This window comes from Equus przewalskii, chromosome 13, assembly GCF_037783145.1.
Source record: "Equus przewalskii isolate Varuska chromosome 13, EquPr2, whole genome shotgun sequence".
In the NCBI taxonomy this organism is placed as follows: domain Eukaryota; kingdom Metazoa; phylum Chordata; class Mammalia; order Perissodactyla; family Equidae; genus Equus; species Equus przewalskii.
The window spans coordinates 46,895,925-46,913,668 of NC_091843.1; the positions used below are offsets into that span (position 1 = coordinate 46,895,925).

The 17,744-nt window shown below is 40.6% G+C and overlaps 1 protein-coding gene across 1 annotated transcript; it reads right to left on the reverse strand.

The window, feature by feature from the left end:
• Positions 1 to 13,887: 13,887 nt before the first annotated feature.
• SPMIP10 (sperm microtubule inner protein 10) lies at positions 13,888 to 17,698 on the reverse strand. Its single transcript, XM_008529962.2, has 3 exons — positions 17,484 to 17,698; positions 16,826 to 16,934; positions 13,888 to 14,154 (listed from the first exon to the last, which is right to left on the reverse strand). The coding sequence occupies exons 1-3, from the start codon at positions 17,567 to 17,569 to the stop codon at positions 13,945 to 13,947; spliced, it is 405 nt and encodes a 134-aa protein (XP_008528184.1). The 5' UTR covers positions 17,570 to 17,698; the 3' UTR covers positions 13,888 to 13,944.
• Positions 17,699 to 17,744: the final 46 nt, after the last annotated feature.

Consider the following 17,744-nt stretch of genomic DNA (forward strand, 5'->3'; position numbering starts at 1 on the left):
TCTCCATTCACGTAGCTTTGGAGAATCTGGGGATTCTCACCTGGATTGGTTTCTAAACAATTGTTCCTATCTCTTAATCTTCAGTCTATCCTTTGAACTATTGCCAGGTTTATTTTTCTCAAACCCTGTTCTGATCATTAACATAACCTTCCATAGTAATTTATTTCAATTACTCGTTTTGGAGATTCAAAGTCCTCCGCAAGCTGGATCCCTTTTCCTGCCCATGATTACCTTCTTTTATTCCCCACAGAAAACTGCTCTGCCTGGGATATTCTCACCATACTGTATGCACTGTTTTTCTTCCTTCCTCATTGCCTCTGTGCTTTCCCCACATGTAGAAAGTCCTCTCTAGTTCTCACCTCCTCACGTCTTAGCCATCGTTCAAATCCTGCATCCTCCTGGGATTGGCCCTGACTCCTTTGACTCTCTAAGACTTATCTCTTCTCTGAAAGGTAACACCCGTCCAGGACTGGTCATCCAGTAATCACTTAGAATAAAATGCATGTGCAGTTGCTTAAGAAAAGGACAATGCAACCATGATCTTTGTCTTCCAAAGCCACTATAACAATGAACCTTGCCGTACTTGCAAAGAATCTTTTTTTTTTTTTTTAAAGATTTCATTTTTTCCTTTTTCTCCCCAAAGCCCCCCGGTACATAGTTGTATATTCTTTGTTGTGGGTCCTTCTAGTTGTGGCATGTGGGACGCTGCCTCAGCGTGATTTGATGAGCAGTGTCATGTCCGCGCCCAGGATTCGAACCAACAAAACACTGGGCCGCCTGCAGCGGAGCACGTGAACTTAACCGCTGGGCCACGGGGCCAGGCCCCGCAAAGAATTCTTTTAATTCTCCAGAAAGAGCAAAGGATGAACAAGTTTATTATCCTGACCAAAGAAAGAACAGAGTTGTCAGGACTGATTGCTAGGGGAATTAAGCATGTCCTGTGTGAATCCACTGGGAGAGACTCTGGGAAACTCTCCCTGCTGTCTCCTGGACTTCACCCCATCTGCCTTTTCCATTTGTCGATTTTGTTCTGTGTCCTTTTGTTGCAATAAATCATAGCCATGACCATGACTATATGCTGAGTCTTGTGAGTCCTCCTAGTAAATTATTGAAACTGGAGGTGGTCTTGAGGCCTCTCCAACACACAAGCCAAATGGCCTTCAGTGGCAAATAGATAAGCAAATTGTGGTACATCCAAACAATGAAAGACTACTCAGCAATCAAAAGGAATGAACTACTGATAATAAACTGGGTGGATCTCAAAGGCACTATAATTAGTGAGAAAAGCCAATCTCAAAGAGTTGCATACTGTATGATTCCATTGATACGACATTCATGAAGTGACAAAATTATAGTGATGGGAAACTCATCAGTCGTAGTTGGGGAAAAGATGTGACTATCAAGGGGTGACGTGAGGGAGCTTCTCTTGATTACGAAACAGTTCTGCATGCTGATAGTGGTACTGGTTAGTTGAATCTATACTTGTGATAAAATTTCATAGAATGATATGCCAAAAAAAAAAGAAATCCAAAAGACAACAGTGCATGTAAAAACTAGTGAAATCCAACTAAATTCTTTACCTCTGTACCTGAATTAATACTGTTTTACCAAAATCAATTTCCTGGTTTCGACACTTCACTATGGTTATGTAAGATATCGTCAGTGGGGGAAGCTGGGTAGAGAATACATGGGAGGTCTCTGTACTATTTTTACAACTTCTCATGAGTCTTAAATTATTTCAAAATATAAAGGTATTAAAAGAAATGTGTGTGTGTTTGTGTGTGCGTGTGTACATGCGAGGGGAGAAAGAAAGAGAGAGAAAATTAAAACATTCCAGTAGATTCCTAGTCTACTTATACCGAGCAGAGGACAATACATTTTTCTCTTTCTGGTGATCTTCAGGAAAAACACTGATTTCAAAGTCTCTGCCAATTCTTCATGCTGCTGATGGGAAAAATTAGGTATAAATCGCTATTTTGTATTGTTTTGTTAAGTAAAGCACCTTAAAGAATTTTCTTGGTGGTGCAAAAGACTAGAGAGCCTAAGTTACTTTCTCTATTGTGGGCAGGAGTCATGTATGATATTATTTTTGCATTTAGAAAAATGTTTGTCTCCCTTAATTTGGATTTAAACTGCATCATCTCTGAGAATTATGGCTTGTCTGTCCTTGGGGCGCGCATTTGCGTGCGTGATTTGCCCGAAACTTGCCCACAGGGGACAAGAAGCACATAGAGAGAAGAAAGAGACCCATTTTCTCCTCACACTGTCAGAGAGCAGAGAGGGCTCTCTTTTGTTTACTATTTGACTGTCTTTTGTCCATCTTAAAAATCGAATTGCTAATGAAGGGTTAAATATATGCCACCCCAAAATACGCTGCTTTGGCATAAGAATTATTTTAAGATGAAGGCAATTGAGAAGAAGCAGATATACGGAAAGCACTCTGCCCTCCCACTATTTGCCTGAAAGCAGGATATAAATTTATAAAGGTGGGGTCCACCCTGTGGCGTAGTGGTTGAGTTCAGTGCGCTCCACCTCGGCAGCCTGGGTTTGGTTCCACTCATCAGTGGCCATGTGGCAGTAGCCCACATACAAAATAGAGGAAGATTGGCATGGATGTTAGTTCAGGGCGAATCTTCCTCAGCAAAAAAATAAAAAACAATTGTGAAGGTGTCCTCCACTCTACCAGGAAGGACAAAAGTCAATCACCAGAGACAACTCTAGACCCTTATCAGCCCAGAGACAGCACCAGAGGAACCTAGGTAATAAACTGTGCTAAAACTAGCCCTTATCTGCCATTAGTTTCTCCATATATTTGCCTTCCCACAATTTGCCGGCCCCTAGAAGCTCAAAGTCCTTTCATTTATCTTGCCAGTTCTCTACAAAATTATTGTTCTTTTGTTAAGATCTACATAAGCCTAAGTGCTAACTACCATTTTGAGTTACTCGTCACTGGGTACTCCCACTTGTATGCATGATGTTGGTGTTAACAAACTTCTGTTTGTTTTTCTCTTATTAATCCGTCTTTTGTCAGTCTAGTTTACAGGGCCCCATAAGGAGAACCTAGGAGAGTAAATGAAAAACGTTAAAAATTTCCTCCCCTCCGCTCATCTTTTTCTTATTGGTTTGAAAGAGTTCTTTGTGTATTTTGAATGGAAGTCTCTGGATTTACATGTTTCGTGTATCTTCCACCAGCCTGTGGCTCTCTCCTTTTCCACTCTCTTAATGGAAACTTACGATGAAAGTTAATAAGATTAATTTTAATGAAGTCCAAAATTTCAATCTTTTCTTTCTTCTTAGTGCTTTTATACTTAGTTTAAGCAATCTTTGCCTACCTCAAGTCCTTTATATCAAAGCTGTCTCTATTTGCCCCAGAATATTCTCTCTACAACTAGCCTTTGGTCCAGCCCTGAAGACTCAGCACTCTGCATTTGGGGGTGGAGAGTGGTTTTTCTCGCACAGTTTCTAGTCCATTCTGTTTTCAAAGATAGGTCTGAAAGCTTTCAGGAAGGCATTGTAATCATGATAATTAACACGCTGTGCAGCACTAACGTCCATCCATCAGGATGTACGCTGAGGGTGAACAGTCTGAAATGTGAAACAGCAACAGGGCGAACGCTGTTTGTGAAATGAAAACCGTTTAGCTGCGATCCAAAAGTCTCCAAATGTGTATCAGCTCTGTGGGCTGTGGCTCTGATGACTTTTGGACAAACTACAGTGTTTAAGGACATGCTGTCTGCGGTAGGCTTCTCACATAGCAGCACTTCTTACATAAATGCAGGGCCACTCCGAGTGCCGGCCTCACAGGAACCTCACCTGGAAGCTTATTAAAAAGGCAAATTCTTGGCCCCCATCCTGGACCTAATGAATCAGAATCTGTGGAGGTGGGGCCCGTAAATCAGTGTTTTAATAAAATTTCCAGGTGATTCTGATGTACACTAAATTTTGAGAACTACTGCAGACCAAAATTTCTTTTGTTTTTTTTAAAGATTGGCACCTGAGCTAACATCTGTTGCCAATCTTCTTTTTTTCCCCCCTTCTTCTTCTTCTTCCCAAAGCCCCCTGTGCATAGTTGTATGTTCTAGTTGTGAGGGCCTCTGGTTGCACTGTGTGGGACGCTGCCTCAGCGTGGCCTGATGAGTCGTGCCATGTCCGCGCCCAGGATCTGAACCAGCGAAACGCTGGGCCACTGAAGAAGAGCATGCAAACTTAACCACTCGGCCATGGGGCCGGCCCCAGAACAAAATTTCCAATTGAAATAAACAGGAAACTTAATATTAGTCCCTCAAATTAAGCATCTGGCACCCAGCATACTCTCAATAAATTATGATGAGCAAGAATATGAGTGCACGAATGAAGTTGGGAGCACGAATAGACGCAAACCACACCTGGTCCTACTGCCATTCATGTATATTCAGATGCCAACATGTGTCCCACGTCCTCCAGTCATTAAAGTTTAAAGTGAAGGTCTGTGAAAAAAAAGCAAGTTCACTTTCACATAGTCGACCCAATACTTAAAAATGAGACACAGATGTAAAGTGTGATAATTGGTTGGTTGGATAATTGGATAGTTGGACTGTTACAAGGTCTTTGTGAGAAGACTGCTGTTTCCTGAAATAAAGAATTTACATTTATATTACAGGGGTCCAGTCCTCAGGTCAAAGCTCCTTGTTTTTTTATTTTGTTTTCTTGTTGTTTGAGTTAAAATTTTCTCCAATGTAAAAATGGCCTTCTTTTCCCTCTGGTTAAGAAGTCCAGAGTCCATTGTTAACCCAGACAAATAATTTACAATGAAGTTACATCTTTATAACGGAGACATTGACACAATATTAACTTCTGGCAATGCTGGAGGCAAACTTACATCACTCTTCCAAGATTGCTTCCCTGGAAGGTAAAATAGTGCTCAGCAACAGTTCGTTCAGAAGATAATGGTGCATAAACATGTACAATTTTATCACGATTAATTCATTATCTTTGAAATTATGCCGTCAGAGCATCCAATAGCAAAACGCTCCAAGGGCACCCAGTAAACAGGTGGAATTAGAGATACAGAATATTCCCTTCCTGCAGGTTGTTATGGGAATCTAAGGAAGATGGACTGTGAATCTGTTAACTTTTGGTCCCACAATTAACATAAAATTTTATAGTTTGGAATTTAGTGGATAATGAAATGGAGAAAGCTAGAATACTAATATTTCCCCCAAACCAGCAAAATAAAACACACTACATCAAAGCACATAGCACACTTGAAATACTTGTGTGGGTGGGTTGAGGGTTGGGGGTTTGGAGTGAGGTGTGATGCAAAGCGCCCTGAGGGTCCCAGCTAAGCTTCCCAGCTCCTCCTTCTGTCTTTCACTTCAGCCATTCACTAGACACTCATGGCAGGTCTGCTCAGCGCAGAGCACCGAAGTAAAAGCCAGGGGAAAGAGCAGGAGGATTATGGCATGGTCTTGGTCCTTCAGAAGATTTGTACAGGCAGAATCATGATATCAAGTGCCATCAAAGCCCAGAGAAAGGAGGATTATTTCCAACATGAGAGATATAAGTGTGAAAGCTCCATGGACAAAACACAGCGGAGCCAGGCTTTGAACGGCTAGAAGGTTGGCGTATGGTTATATTAGACAGGTTGGAAAAATCAAGAAGGCTAAATGTGGGACAAAGCGCAGGCTATGGGCAGCGACTTTGGGAGGAAATGACTACAGAGAAAGGAATGGGAGCGCAAGGACGTGGGGTGGCGATGGCACGTGTGTCATGGGCAGTACTACAACCATTTGTGCATCCTTTCACTGTCCAGTATGCCAGACACTGTGCTAACGAACACTGATTGGGCGTGGGTGGCAATGGTCCTTTTTTTTCTCTCAAGATTGGCACCTGAGCTAACATCTGTTGCCAATCTTGTTTGTTTCTTCTTCTTCTCCCCAAAGCCCGCAGTCCATAGTTGTATATTCTAGTTGTGAGTCCCTCTGGTTGTGACAGTGGTCCTTATATAACAGTAGACTCTGGGTGTTTGGATCATTAATGGTTTTTTGTGTCTGTGGTAAAATACACGCAACATAAAATTTACCGTTTTAACCCTTTCTAAGTGTATAGTTCAGCGGCATAAGTACATTCACACTGTTTTGCAACCATCACCACCATCCATTTCCAGAACTTTTCAATGATTTTGGAGCAGGAGGGTGAAGGGATCACAGGTGACTTTAGCAAGATTATTCTAGGGGCTAGCCGGTGGCGCAGCGGTAAAGTGCCCATGTTCTGCTTCCGCAGCCCGGGGTTCACCGGTTGGGATCCCGGGTGCGGACATGGCACCGCTTGGCATGCCATGCTGTGGCAGGCATCCCACGTATAAAGTAGAGGAAGATGGGCATGGATCTTAGCTCAGGGCCAGCCTTTCTCAGAAAAAAGAGGAGGATTGGCAGCAGTTAGCTCAGGGCTAATCTTCCTCAAAAAAAAAAAAAAAGATTATTGTAGTAGCACTACGCAGGATTGCCTGAGCTGTCCCCACATTTTCACGGGAAAGGTGAGAGAAGAGGCGGGGAACAAATTAGGAGATTAATGTAAGAAACTTGGCTCTCAAGGAGGAGACTAGCTCCTCAGGGAGAAGGAAAGAAGGGAAAGCTATTGAAGATGCCACCATCTACCTACAAGGAACAGAGGAGATGGTATTGCTTTGGTGGGGAGAGAGGAGGGGAGCAGAAGGAGTCTAAAGTGGTTTCTAAGACCCAGAGAACTGAGAACAGGAGATGCTGTTAGGTGATAGTATTTATCAATATTAGATAACTTTTAGGAATAGGTAAGTCAGGAGAAAAGAATAGGTCTGAAAAGAAGAAAAGAGTAGGGAAAATGAGGAGATCATCTGATGAATTTGAGACTTTGGTGAGACAATGATTTGAAACATGTAGCTTGGGCCAGCCCGGTGACACAGTGGTTAAGTTTGCACGTTCTGCTTCTGCGGCCTGGGGCTGGCCAGTTCAGATCCCTGGGACAGACATGGCACAACTTGGCAAGCCATGCTGCGGTAGGCGTCCCACATATAAAGTGGAGGAAGATGGGCACGGATGTTAGTTCAGGGCCAGTCTTCCTCAGAAAAAAGAGGAGGATTGGCAGTTGATATTAGCTCAGGGCTAATCTTCCTCAAAAAAAAAAAAAAAAAGAAAAAGAAACATGTAGCTTGGAGTAGAAATTCCAGCCTAGCCCATAAAAGAGATTAGAGATGTGGATTTTTTGGTTTTTTGTTAGTGGTGGTATTTGAAGCCAAGATGGTGGATGCAAAATATTCCTCTTCCCATTTTGGGAGGACTTACCGTTTTCTGCATTCACTATATTCTTCCTCTTGGAAAAAACTACTTTATGACTAAGTCAGCCATGGTATGGCTATAACCTAACTCACAACCCAATCCATTTGCCTATCTACAGACCTAATAATAGGTACATTGTATTTAGTGTCATGCTAAGCACTTTATATATTAGCTAATACACTATTTGCAAGAACTGTGTGCATTAGCTATCAGTAGCCCCATTTTCCAGATGAGAAACTGAGGGGGAGGCATATGGTGTATGTAGCTTACTTGAAGCCACACAGTAAGTGGTGGAGTCAGAATTTGAATCCAGGTCGGTCCAGTTTCAAAGTCCTTGTTCTCTGAAGCATTTTACTGATGGTTATTAATTAGTCCCTAGAAAAGATACGTTTTCCTGTTTAAATGTGTTCTCCCTTGTTTTCTCTTCTCCTACTTTCAAATTTTTACACGTCAGATAAAATTCCTCTGTGGCTCAGTAAAGTACTGGGTACCAATGAGGGTAGTCTAAGAGTTTAAGCTCCCTTTGTTGATAAAATACTCTATTTGAAAATTTCTTACAGAAGCACTGAAGAGTTTTTACCTCTAACGTCTATTATGTTACAATATCTTTAATAAGTAAAGACAGTTTTCCCATAATAAAAAAGAGCAAACAAACAAAATGTTTTACAAAAAAAAAAAAAAAAAAAAACAGAAAAAAGCTTTGTTTTCCTGGAGTGATGCAACAGAGACCTCTTCTGGTTGAGAACCAGAAGTCTTAGGCAGAGAACCAACTTGGAAAGATTTGGGCTGGAGGGAACTAGTAAAGGAGGAAATCGAAAAGGAAATAGGTTCCACAGAAGAGTTGACATTTGCATTGGATTCAGCACTCTGACAAGCAGAACAGAGAGAGGAGTTTATTCCATTTCTGGGAAGCAGTGTGTGCAAGAGCAAAAGTGTTCCTTCTTTTCTGATGATAAAATAAATGCTTGCTGTAGATAATTTGTAAAGATACAAGGACATAAATAGGAATCCTTCAGAACTCCACTGTCCAGAAATAATACTGTGAACATTTTGATGCACTGGCTTCCTGCATTGTTTTATGGTCATATACATTCTTTTTTTCCACAAAACTAGGTAAATCCTGACTCTTTTCATTCAGTGTTCTAGCACATGTATTTTTCCACATTTTTTTTTCCTCCCCAAAGTCCCACTGCATGATTGTATATCCTAGTTGTAAGTCATTCTAGTTCTTCTATGTGAGCTGCTGCCACAGCATGGCAACTGATGGACGGGTGGTGTGGTTCCGTGACTGGGAAGTGAACCTGGGCTGCCAAAGCAGTAAGCAGTGAACTTTAATTACTAGACCATCAGGGCTGCCTCTCCACGTTCTTAAAAGAAGAAAAAGATGTTTTCTGATAGCCAAGCTTCTATGGGTAAACCATGTTAAAGCCAGAGAGTTTTCAATGAATACTTTCATATGGTCCCCATGTTGCCAGGCCCCCTGTTAACACATTGAGATTTACACAGCTTGGTCAGTGAAGTGCTAGCTACTTTCCAGCTACTGCTCACCTTCTCTGCCAGACTCCCCTCTGTGGGGTACACCTATATAGCTACTCTTGGTGGCCCCTCAGCCTGCCAGGAAGCTAATTAGTAATGGTCAATTATGATCACCAATATTCTCAGTATATGAAAAATACATCCATTGGCCTTTTTGGCTTTGGACATCCCAGAGATATCACAATCACTAGGACTAACCCACTTGGGTTAAGATGCAGCGTTGTATTCAGCTCTCTTGCAAGGAAATAGACAGCTTCAAAACAACCCATGTGAGGGAGGGGGGCTCTGAAAGGTGCAGGCCAAATGTACACAGTAATTAGAGTCTGCATTTAGGAGCATGAAGTTAGATGAGGAACAATCTGAAAGAGGATCATTTACTGGGAAGTAACTCGGGGGTCACAGAAACTTGGGGAAAATTAAGTAGGACAGAATAATTGATATGGTAGGGTGATAAGACTATCACCGAGCCAGACCTCACAGAAGGGTGAATGGGTTGGCACCACTGGATGTGAACAGTATATTCAGAGGTTTTCATGAGGCAAGAACCGAGCACTGTGCACTGTTCACTTTGACAATTCTGTTCAAGACTTTTTTCAGTTTATTCCTAGAGATGCATAAAGATCCTGCTTAAATCAGCTCCTGCAGCTCAAGGCACCCCTTCCTGGAGGGCTTCGCGTCTTCAGGATGTCCTGCAGCACTCCCATTCCTCCTCCCTGCGAAGTTGGGCCCGAGGTGTCGCCTGGGATTTTAATTCTAGGTGGGTGGTATAAACACAAGGAAGTGTCTCAAATTTTAACTTTAAGACCTTCCTAAAAACGATCCCATTATCAGCCAAATTTGTGTTTGTTTCCAATGAAAGAGGAAGAATAACAAAGAAATACTTAATAGGCACAGAGTCTAGTCAATGCTTACTCTTCAGAATTGGTTAATTAGCTCAGGTCTGTTTTGGAGGTAAGGTAGTATTAGGGGATTATAGGAAGTAAAAGTCTTCTACTTGTCCTAAATAGCTTTTAGAAATTCAGAACCACCTGCTTTTTGTTTATTAAATTAGATGTATGAAGTAACTCCTTTGTGGGGCACTCCCAGCTATTTCTCAAGTCTGTACTGAATTAGGGGGTAGAATGACATGATTATATAAATCATATTTCACTGTTTTTCTCCCTCACATACCTTTACTTAGTACTCATTAGATCACGAGATATAATGATTCTAGTATCTCTTTTAATTCTTCTGACTGGGGTTTATGTTTTCTAGAGATCTTGGATCTAAAAGACCACAGGATTCCTTAGAACTACTTTTAAAAGCAAAAGGCAGGAGTTCCATTTCCAGCATGACAATGTGAAGAGCTCTACAGATCGGCTCCCCAGTAAAATTAGTGAAAATTATAAAAAGATATTCATTTCAAGTCTCTGGAAATGGTCCTGGGTGCATACAGCAAATGAACAAATATTTGAGAAAATCTACTAAAGCTCAGTGAACAGTGAGGGGTTTGAGCCAGGACCTGCTGCTTCCCTCTCCCCTCCCAGGTCAATGGAAATGGAAACTTTACTCCAGATGGGTGCAGGCAGGGTTCCTCTCCCCAGAGCCTCCAGTTGGAGAGCCATCTTCCCAGAGGGGCAGGACATCAACATTTCTCATCCTTCCCCCAGCTACCTGTTTCTGAAGCTAAATTCCAGAGATGTGTGGTCAAGAGGTGGAGGATCTCTTCTGCCAGCCCCAGTTTGTGGGATGGAAGCTCTACCTTGGGCAAAGAGCCACTGAGAATACTGGGGCCCCAGTTGCCCTTGCCCCAGATCATAGTGGTGGTTCCACGCTGGGAGAGGCAGGCTGAGAAGACCTGAGGCTACTCTTCTCCTCCTCCACTGAGTGCTCAGTTCCTAGAGTGGGGATGTCACTTGGAAAGAAGTGTGCATTGTTTCACTCACAGTTCCACGGCTTAGAGATTTCGCCTGGGAAGAAAAGCAGGCCATAAAACAGATAGACCCTAATTTCTTCCCAGAGGAATTGACTTCATTTGCAACTATGTATGGAGAAGTTCAAGCCTAACATTACTCTCAAAAACAAAGGAGGTTGTGGTGAAAGTCAATTGGGATGAGATTGGTAGACTCTCTGGAGATATAAGGTCAAGTGTAGGTTATCTAGTTTACCTGAATCAGGGAAAGGACAGCTCAGGGGAACCCTCCTGAGGCCAGAACAAATCACAGTGACACTGGGAACTGTCCCTTCAAAAGAGCCGAAATTTGATGGACTTGGTCTTTGGAGAAATTCATTCCCTAGGGCATTGTTGAAACCAATAGAGCAATCAGTCTGCAATCAGTAGAGCTTAACAGCTGAGTGTGGTCAGGGTAGGAGACAGAGCCCTGTCCAAACTATTGTCATCAGTGGGTGACTGTAGGCACACTCAGGGCTAAGGCTTCACGCTCGGGAGAGTGGCGGGAAGGGGAAGAGGAGAAGAGAGATTTGACTTCACTAAAATAATCCAGCCAGTCTCTAAACAAATAACCAAGCAAATAGAAACATCCCCCCAGGGGTGGGAAGAGAGACCAGTATCCAGAGTTGCTACAATATATTTTCCAAAATATCCAATTTCCAACAAAATATTTGTGAGACATGCAAAGAAACAGGAAGCTATGACCCAGACACAAGAAAAAAAGCTGGCAACAGAAACTGCCAGCTGTTAGTTTTAACAGACAAGGCCTTCAAAATAGCCATTACAAATACATTCAAAGAACTACAGGAAATGACCGTTAAAGAAGTAAGGTAAGGTAAGATGACAACATTGTATCGAATAGAGAATATTAATAAAGAGATAGAAATTATAAAAAAAGGAAATTCTGGAGTTGAAAAGTACACTAACTGAAATGAAAAATTCACTAGGGGCCTCAACAGTATATATTTAAACTGGCAGAAGGAAAAAATATTCGAAGAAAAGAGCATTTGAAGAAAGATCAGTAGGCATTATGGCAGACATAAATCCAACTATATCAAAAACAACATTAAATATAAATTGATGAAACAATCCAATCAAAAGGCAGAGATTATCAAATTGGATGAAAAAACAAGGTCCCATGATATCCTTTCTACAGGAGACTTTAAAGATACAAAATAGATTGAAAGTAAAAAGATGGAAAAAAATATATCATGCAAGTGACAACCACAAAAATGATGGAGTGGCTATACTAATATTAGACAAAATAGACTTTAAAACAAAAAATATTACTAGAGATAAAAGGAGACATTTTATAATGATAAAAGGGTCGATCAATCAGGAAGATATAACAACTGCGTATACGCATCTAATAACAGAGCACCAAAATACGTGAAACAAAAACTGACAGAAATAAAAGAAATAGACAATTCAGCAATAGCTAGTGATGACTTCAATACCTTACTTTCAATAGTAGACCGCTAGTGTTGAAATAAATTTCTAAGCCCAAGATGGAGCCACTCCTGCCCAGGGTGCCACATCAACAAACCAAAACTTAGATTTTCATGTCCCCGTAAACATTCCACTTAACCAGAAAGGCAGTATATCCCGTCAATCCTCAAACGCCAAGCTAGCTCTGGGCTCTCTACTTACTTCCTTGTTTCTTATCCTTTATTCTATAAAAGCTTCCTGCCTTATGCCCCATTTTGCAGTTCTCCAAACGGAGGCTGTCCGTTGCATTAAGTGTTAGCTTGTATCACCTAAATTGTCTTCTTTAATCATTTTTTAACACCCTGTAAATATGTTACTTTTACTTTATTTACAGATCTTTAAGTTGATGTTAGATGGACATCTGTATCTTTTTTTATAATAGTTTCCTTGGTGCTATTATCAGAGAGGAACACAGCTAGATGAAGCATAACTTAGATCTACTGTGATCTTTTTTTAAAAATTGTGGTAAAATATACATTACATAAAATTTACTATTTTAACCCCTTTTGAGTGTACAATTCAATGAAGTAAATCTCCTTGTTGTGCAACCATCCATTTCCAGAACTTCTTCATCATGTGAAACTGAAACTCTGTACCCATTAAACAATAATTCCCCATTCTCTCTCTCCCCGGCAGGCCTCGGTAACTACCATTCTACCTTCTTCTCTAGGAATTAGACTGTTCTAGGTATCTCATATGAGGTATCTAAGTGAAATCATACAATATTTGACCTTTTGAGTCTGACTGACTCACTTAATGTTTTCAAGGTCTGTGCATGTTGTAGCATGTATCAGAACTTCATTACATTTTATAGCCGAATAATATTCCATTGCATGCGTATATCACATTTTGTTTATCTATTCATCTATTGATGGACATTTGAGTTGTTCCCACCTTTTGGCTATTGTGAATAATGCTACAAGATTGGTGTACAAATATCTGTTCAAGTCCCTGCTTTCAATTCTTCTGGGCACATATCTAGAAGTGGATCAGAAGGTGATTCTACGTTTGTTTGAGAAACCACCATATTGTCTTCCATAGTGGTGCACCCCTATGCATATGGTCCTTTTTATGTTGTTAAATTATGTGAATCCACTGTTTGCTGTAGGAATTGACACTCGGATACACGGAACCCATACAGAAAGTACAACTCAGCTAAAATTGTATGATGTATCATAGAGTGGCCTGCCAAACACTTCTAATTAGCATGTTGATTAGTTACCAGTGTCCAGAGCTTTAGGGGTATGTGTGTTAGTGGAGTGGGGCAGAAAAACGGGTGTTGGGGCAGTCAGAAAAGTAGCAAAAATAATTCTACATCCTGCAATGCTATTTCAGTTTGGCTCATCTGACGCCGAGTTTTGGAGGCAATGAATAATAAAGATGCAGTGAGGAGGAGAGAAAGGTAGAGGAGTGTGGTAAGGTTAGACACAGGACTCGATCAGTCTGCTTCTTAACTATTTGGTGTAACATTAATTTCAGTGAGACAGTTTTCCTTGCTCCCCCACTTTATCTCACATATTCTCGGAGCCTCTTTCCTGTCTAAAGTTTTTATAATGTACAACGCATGCAACTGACTTATAGCTTTTAAACAAATTGAACCTGTCGGTGAAATACAAATGTACAATGGACTTAAACATCTCTGGGAGGGTAGAGAGAAAGAGACAGATTGAAGCACTTCATTACTTTATTCTTCCTCCCTCAGACCAGTCGCCTCCGGTAGCCGTGGGAAATCACCGTGCTTTGGTATCTGGAGAGAGGAGAGTGCAAAGGCATGTCTGCAACTTTTGCTTCTGGTGGGCCTTTCTTCAAGACAACTTTACGGTCTTCCCCATGGCAAAGCCTTTCGCTGTGATTCAAAAACAAAGAGTCTTCTAAAGGGCCAGCATAGATCCCACACGCCTCCGCATGCTAAGAGAAAAAAAAAAAGTCTGCTGAATATCACACCAGACATCACTTTATTAGATTAAGATGGAAGTTGGCCAGTAGTTTTCTAACTGTCCCTGTCGAGAAGGAAGGTCTAGTGGACAGAGCAACATCCCTTTTTTAAAGCCACGCTCTCTCGCCGGAGTCTTCCGACCGCCAGGAGGCGCGGCGGTGTGCACCGCAGACTATGAAGATGAACTTGGAGCCAGATCATAGAACGTTAGCTTCACAACTTACGTGACCTTGTACAGGTCATTTACTCCCCCACCCCTGCCCACCAAGAGACTGAGTTTTCTCAAATATAAAATGGGAATTATCAAAGGATTCTTTGAGTGTTGAATAAAACATTATATGTGAATGAAAAACCTTTTGCCAACTACTAGGTATTAAATAGATATAAAGTATGCTGCTGCTGCAGCTGCTGCTGGATAAACAACAGCTACTTGAGGTTACTGCCTTCAGTACACATTCACTTCTGACTGTTCAATAGGGCTGAATAACATTCTGGCCTGGTCTTGGGGCGCAGCCCCATCTCTTCTATGCTGTGTTCTCCTTTTTATCTTGTTAAGTGGTCTGTCATCTCCTTCAGGAAAAATGGTGAGAATAAATAGAAGGAAGGAAAGCATAGTTAGCATTTACTCAGTGTACATCCACTCCATTTAATTCTCATTTAATTTTCACTTTTTCTCTGTAAGGTAAAATGTTCCATATACCAGTCACTGATTATATTTTATTTATTTTTGCTGAGGAAGATTAGCCCTGAGCTAACATCTGTTGCCAGTCTTCCTCTTTTTTTACTTGAGGAAGGTTAGCCATGAGCTAATGTCTGTGCCAATCTTTCCTCTATTTTACATGTGGGTTGCTGCCACAGCATGACTGACAAGTTGTGTAGGTCCATGCCCAGGATCTGAACCTGCAAACTGGGGCCACCAAAGCGGAGCATGACGAACTTAAACACTACGCCACAGGGCCAGCCTACTATTTATATTTTAAAAATTGTTAGGAACATTGTCAACTAAATTGCAAAAGTGAAATAGCTTATGAAAAAATTATGCTGAATTATAACTCTAAAGAATAAGGTCAAGAATAAAAGAGACGTTGTGATGCATTCAAAACAGTTTTTCATTATTGACTTCAACTCAAAGTTTACACCCTATAGTTCTAGTAAACGAAAAAGATAAAGTCAGTATAATATTGTCACCGTGCTAAAGCTATTTAGGACTTTGAAAATGACTTGATAAGCCACTACATTACATGAAATACAGCCCAATATTAAGATTATAGAAAGTCTTAACAACTATATAAATTTGATATTTAAGTCCGTTAGCTAAGTCTTGATTTCCTTGGTTTTATCTTTGTTTTCAAAATATCAGATAAAAATACATATAAAATAATCATCTCAGGGAAAATGGCAGCTTCATTTATTACATCACATATGTGTATTTTATAAGAAAATAATTATGCCATATTTTTGTGATTTATTTTACATATAATATTCATATTTTGTAATATCATCTGTCTTGGCAAAGTATATTCTTATTCAACATTAATTGCTTATCCATTATAAATTTGCAAATTAAACACATTTCTTTCTAGGAATTCTAACTTGAAATCTTCTCTTGTAGTCTGATTATTACATTATATTCTATTCTCCTTTAGAGAAACAACTTACCTTTTCACAAGTGAATGGTCAATCTGAATTTGGATAATGTTTTGAAACTACTAACTGAATGGGCAACCAGTCTCATCTGTAAATCTAGCAAAGTGGTCCCATAGCTCTCAGGCTGAATGTGCAATACAACTTTAAAAATGCTGTAGGTTTTTGGGGTTTTTTTGGCTGAGGAAGATTCACCCTGAACTAACATTCACTGCTAATCTTCCTCTTTTTGTATGAGCCGCCGCCACAGCATGGCCACTAACAGACAAGTGGTATAGGTCTGCACCTGGGAACTAAACCCAGGCCATCAAAGTGGAATGCACTGATTTAACCACTAGGCCACTGGGGCTGGCCTACTGTACTGTAGCTTTACTATTCATGGCACCTACTTCTGATGAGCTTCTTAACAACTATGAGTTAGCATTATGTAGAGGAAAAGGTAGACATATGGTCCTGAAATCTTTCGGTCTACATCTATTTTAAGTTCATAACTGGGTTATTTGAATAGGTATTGCTATTTGACTTTTGCTTGCAAGTTTATGTGAAAGCGCATCAAATAGGTTTTTGTCAGAGAATAGAATGGTGGCTGCCAGGCCCTGGGGGGAGGGGACATGGAGAGATACAAGTCAAAGGGTACAAACTTTCAGTCATAAGAAGAATAAGCTCTGAGGATCTAATGTTCAGCATGGTGACTATAGTTAATAATATGGTAATAGATACTTGAAAGTTGCTGAGAGCAGATCTTAAGCATTCTCACCACAAAAAAAGAAAGTTAACCATGTGAGGTGATGAATATGTTAATTATCTTGATCTTGGTAATTATTCCACAATGTATATCACATTATCACATTGTACACTTTAAATATATACAATATTTGTCTATTATTCCTCAATAAAGCTGGAAAAAATTAAAAATAGCTTTTGTACAGTTATATATGTCTATTCATAGATATATTAAATAGTGTAGGCTTTTTATTATGGATGTTTATAGGAAAATACCTTCAGATTCACATTCCTGAATTTCATGTTTTCTTTCCAAGGCATAACGTAACGTCCCGGGATCAGCCTTTGCTTAAATGAAAACCGTGGCAAATGAACCTCACTATACCTGAAGATTAAGAAAGCAAGAAGGGTATCTTGTGAGTTAAATAGAATAATTTTAGCATCCTCTAGGGAATGCAGGCAGTTGTGCTGTGTCCATGAGGTCTGGACCGCCACAGCTGGACAGTGCTGTGCCATGGTTTGAGGCTCACTTAACGATAATCAACCCACTAAATCCCCAAGTATCACCAAGATCAAGAGTCTGGACTTGATGCCTGGACAGCCAACTGCATACTGTCCTTTACAATTTGACCCTGATGTTCATTTCAATCTGATTTTAAGGGAGAAGGCAGCGCACCATGATCTGCCTCAGGCCTACCCACTGCCTAAAGGAATCTCTAGCCAGTCAAAAAAACCAGTAATTTATTTTAGCTTCTGAATTTAGTACATGCTCTACACTCAGGTCAAACTTGCCTTCCCTGCACATACATTGTTTCCCTCTGGAACATAAAGTTTGCTATATAGATGCCAAGGGGAAGCACAAAATTGTCCTCATCAGTGTAGCACCTGGATTGCAAAAAAAGACCCCCAAAACCCAGAACCCTTAAGTCCTCACTTAGTAGCAGGCTTATATGAATTTTCATCAGAACAGTTGTTGACAAGTTTAGGTAAGACAGGACAAGTGTCTTTTCCTGAAGCCATCACTGCCAGTAGTCACAGGAATTCTCATCTAGAACTTCACTCACTAGTCTAATGATGACGACATTGCTGCCTCAGATGTAACAATGTTTTGCTAACTTCATAGCAACCCATTGCAGTTACATTAGCATTTTGATTTCAAGAGTGCAGAGCTTAGAGCTATTTTCAGTGTTTTTTT